The sequence below is a fragment of the Crinia signifera genome, chromosome 1 (genome assembly GCF_055691185.1).
Source record: "Crinia signifera chromosome 1, ASM5569118v1, whole genome shotgun sequence".
NCBI lineage: Eukaryota > Metazoa > Chordata > Amphibia > Anura > Myobatrachidae > Crinia > Crinia signifera.
In genome coordinates this window covers 16,384,521-16,388,228 of record NC_139217.1, presented here as the reverse complement: position 1 = coordinate 16,388,228, position 3,708 = coordinate 16,384,521, and the positions used below count along the sequence as shown (strand labels likewise).

The following is a 3,708-nucleotide window of genomic DNA, read 5'->3' as shown; positions in this document are numbered from 1 at the left end:
CCCTATTCAATGCATCAGCTGCTGGCTGCCCCTGATGGCGAGCATTGGCCAATGCGGCATATGAGGAGGTGGACGGAGTTGTTGTAGCCAGTCTTCAAATATTGCAGAGATGCAGAGAAACGCAAATTAGCCTAAAAAAACTATTCCAAATCAGCAAACAGCTAAAGCTGTGTATATCTCCTCAAATGCCAAATGAAGTAGTGAGGAAGAAGAGGTGAATCATGGGTAATAACTAAGGTGAATCATGGGTATAATAAATAGTGAGAAAAAAATGCATCATGGGGGGGGGGGTTTACCACGAAAAATAGACTTGGAGTCACCATAAAACAAAGAAAATACTTTTTTTTTTAATAAGTACGTAAGTTGAATTCACCTAGAAAAGATGCAGAGAACAAAATAAAGAAGCATTCCAAAATAAAGTGAGCTGTTTAAGCATTGAATACACAAACAGCAACGTACGCGAAAAATCTCATAAAAAAACAAGGGTGAGCAATGGCGAGCACAAAGCAGCAAACAAGGCAAAGCTTGCTGTTCATTTTTGGAAAACCAGGAGCGTTGAATAGTGCAAGGACCATTATTTGGCGAAAGAAATGGCATTCTCGCCCAAAAAAACGGGAATCTTGCTGCCCATTGAATATCAATTTGACTTTATCTTGACAAAACGGACAATATTTCCACCCGTTTGAAATATTGTCTGGGACTGAATACCCCCATTAGGTTAACAGATGGTTGAACATCCTTTTGCTAATAAAATGGATAGAGGCTGTTTTTTCTAATGACTATTGATATGTGTTTTATGTTTCATTTTAGACAGTGAGATCTGCCATAGGTGTCCTGATGAAGAATGGCCGAATGAGAGACAAGTCAGATGTGTTCCCAAAACATACAACTTTCTGTCGTATGAGCAGGACATTGTGGTGCTAATATCTTCAGTAACAGCTTTATTTTTCTCTGCCATAACATTATTCATACTAGGGAACTTTATTTATTACTGGGACACCCCAATTGTGAAAGCCAATAATCGTACTGTAAGCTTCATTCTCCTGGTCTCCATCTTGCTGAGCTTCCTCTCTGTGTTCTTGTTCCTCGGCCGGCCGGTGGATATAACCTGCAGGCTGAGGCAGACGTCATTTGGGATCTTCTTCTCCACAGCTGTCTCTTCTGTACTGGCCAAAACTGTTAATGTCTGCATTGCTTTCAAAGCCACCAAACCCGGCAGTACCTGGAGGAAGTGGGTCACACTCAAATTATCTCATTATGTGGTCATTGTGTGCTCCTCTGTCCAAGTTCTGATCTGTAGTGTCTGGCTGTCTGTGTCTCCTCCCTACCAGGAGTATGACCATCACACCTACCAGGGAATAATTATCATTCAGTGTAATGAAGGGTCAGTGATTGGGTTTTGCTGTATGTTAAGTTACATGGGGATCCTGGCTGCTGTAAGCTTTGTTCTGGCTTTCATGGTGAGGAGATTACCGGACAGCTTTAATGAGGCCAAGTACATCACCTTCAGCATGCTGGTGTTCTGCAGTGTGTGGGTTGCAATGATCCCGGCTTATCTGAGCACCAAGGGGAAAGATGCGGTGGCTGTGGAGATATTCGCCATACTGACTTCATGTGCTGGAGTCCTGGGCTGTATATTTCTCCCAAAACTTTATATTCTGCTTATAAAACCAGAACTTAACTCCAGAACAATCATTCTTGTGAAAAACAATATGTAAAGCCTCATGTAGAGCATTAGTATACAATGCCTCAACCTTTTCCCCTGATGTCATACCCTTTTATCAATATGTATAGGTACCTCTACAGAGTTACACATCTAACCTATTACATTCTTACTGTACATTTAATGGTCTGTGTAAATCTAATACAATAGTGAAAATACAGTATTTAGACATAAACATTGGACCAGCCCCTGTCTCCTCTCCTGCATGGTTTGATTCTTTGCCAGGTATTTATATAGTTAATGAGGAAATACATTTATTACAACAACAAAAAATAAATAATTATATGATCACTGGTCACAACTGATGTCTGAGTAAAAGCGAATGTGTCACAATGGAAATCACAAGATTATGGGTAAAATGTAATATGGTGAGACATTTATACATGTGTGCCTTTGTAAGTAGCCCCGGAATTTTTTAACTAGCATAATGAGATGCACCTTCAGCGTTCCCCTCAGATATGTAAAACCTATGCTGTTGCATGCTCCAATTGTCTGCCCAGCTTGAAGGGGATTCTGGCTACGGGACTTGGATGATATTTACATTATTCACACTTGCTTCATTGCATGTGAAAAGAGCAGTCTCCCAGGGAAGGGGGAAGTGGCAGGGTAGAGGTGACAGCATTAATCAGCATCTCATAGTTAGCTAAAACACGGACAATGGGGAAGTTGTGGGAGTGTCTATGTCCTATAGCCAATACGGCCAATGAGCTGCTGAACGAATGATATTCGGTCCTTCTTTTATTATTTAATGCAGTATGTGTTTCAGCTACTTAGTATGCAAAGTGCTACATAAAGCTGTATAGAGATGCTAAGCACATTGTTTTGGTATAGATGAACTTGGGGAGGAGCATTTATCTCTCCCTGTTATATAAAGATATCACTTATAGCACAGTACAATAAAAGCTGTTTAGTACTCAAAATGAAAAAAAAATGTATATAAATGCTAAGCACAGTGTTTTGGCATCCAGGAACTTAGGGAGGAGCTTTTATCTCTTTCCATTATACTTATAAAGATATCACTTATAGCCACAGCCATCACAGCACAGTACAATAAAAGCTGTTTGCGCTACTCAGTATAGTGGGTCTAAATTAACAGCACCATTATAGTATTTGGGAAAAATGTGTCCACTTTTTGTTAGGATTAACCCCTGTTTTATAGGTATATACCAGGGAACTATAGCAGATAAGGTACCTGGAGCAGTTGTTGGATGATAAGGATAAATAAATGATAAATGACATCAACTTAACTGAATATGGGACACCGGAGAGACAAGAGTAACTGACTCTGTTAATCCCTCCAGAGGCTATAGGCACCTGCAGAACTAAGACTTCACCAATAATAGCCAAATTTGAAGGGGTAAATTAGGTTCACCCCAACCCCGGTGCCACCAGGACTTTGCAAGGAAACAAGGAGCCCACCGCCTCCAGAGCAGACCAGAGGAAAGCTAACTAAAACCTGCACCTAAAATCTGGCACAACTCCACAGGGGGGAATCCACCAGCAGTCCAACGTGCATGTGAATGACTAGTGACCCTTGAATGGATCACTTTGGAGGAAAGTGTAGTAGGGTGCAGCGACACAGTATCCTACCAAGCTACCAAATCTTATTGACTTTTTTGACTGGGTGACTAAAGTAATAGATCAAGGTGGGGCTGTAGATGTAGCTTATCTAGACTTTAGTAAAGCTTTTGACACTGTCCCACATCGCAGACTGTTAAATAAACTTGAAAGCTTGGGATTGGATTCTAAGATAGTTGAATGGATAAGAGCGTGGTTGCAGGACAGAAAACAGAGAGTTGTAGTAAACGGAGTACATTTAACGGAGGGAAAGGTTACAAGTGGAGTACCCCAGGGGTCTGTACTTGGACCGGTGCTTTTTAATATTTTTATTGGTGATATTGCAAATGGAATTGAGGGTAAAATGTGCCTTTTTGCAGATGACACAAAGGTATGCAACAGGGTAGACACACCAGGAGGGGTAAAAC

General features: G+C 40.9%; 1 protein-coding gene across 1 annotated transcript; it reads left to right on the top strand.

The window, feature by feature from the left end:
- The first annotated feature begins 221 nt into the window (after positions 1-221).
- On the top strand, positions 222-1,718 carry LOC146080707 (vomeronasal type-2 receptor 26-like). The gene is made up of 2 exons (XM_083188651.1): positions 222-225; positions 811-1,718. The coding sequence occupies exons 1-2, from the start codon at positions 222-224 to the stop codon at positions 1,716-1,718; spliced, it is 912 nt and encodes a 303-aa protein (XP_083044777.1).
- The last annotated feature ends 1,990 nt before the right edge of the window (positions 1,719-3,708 follow it).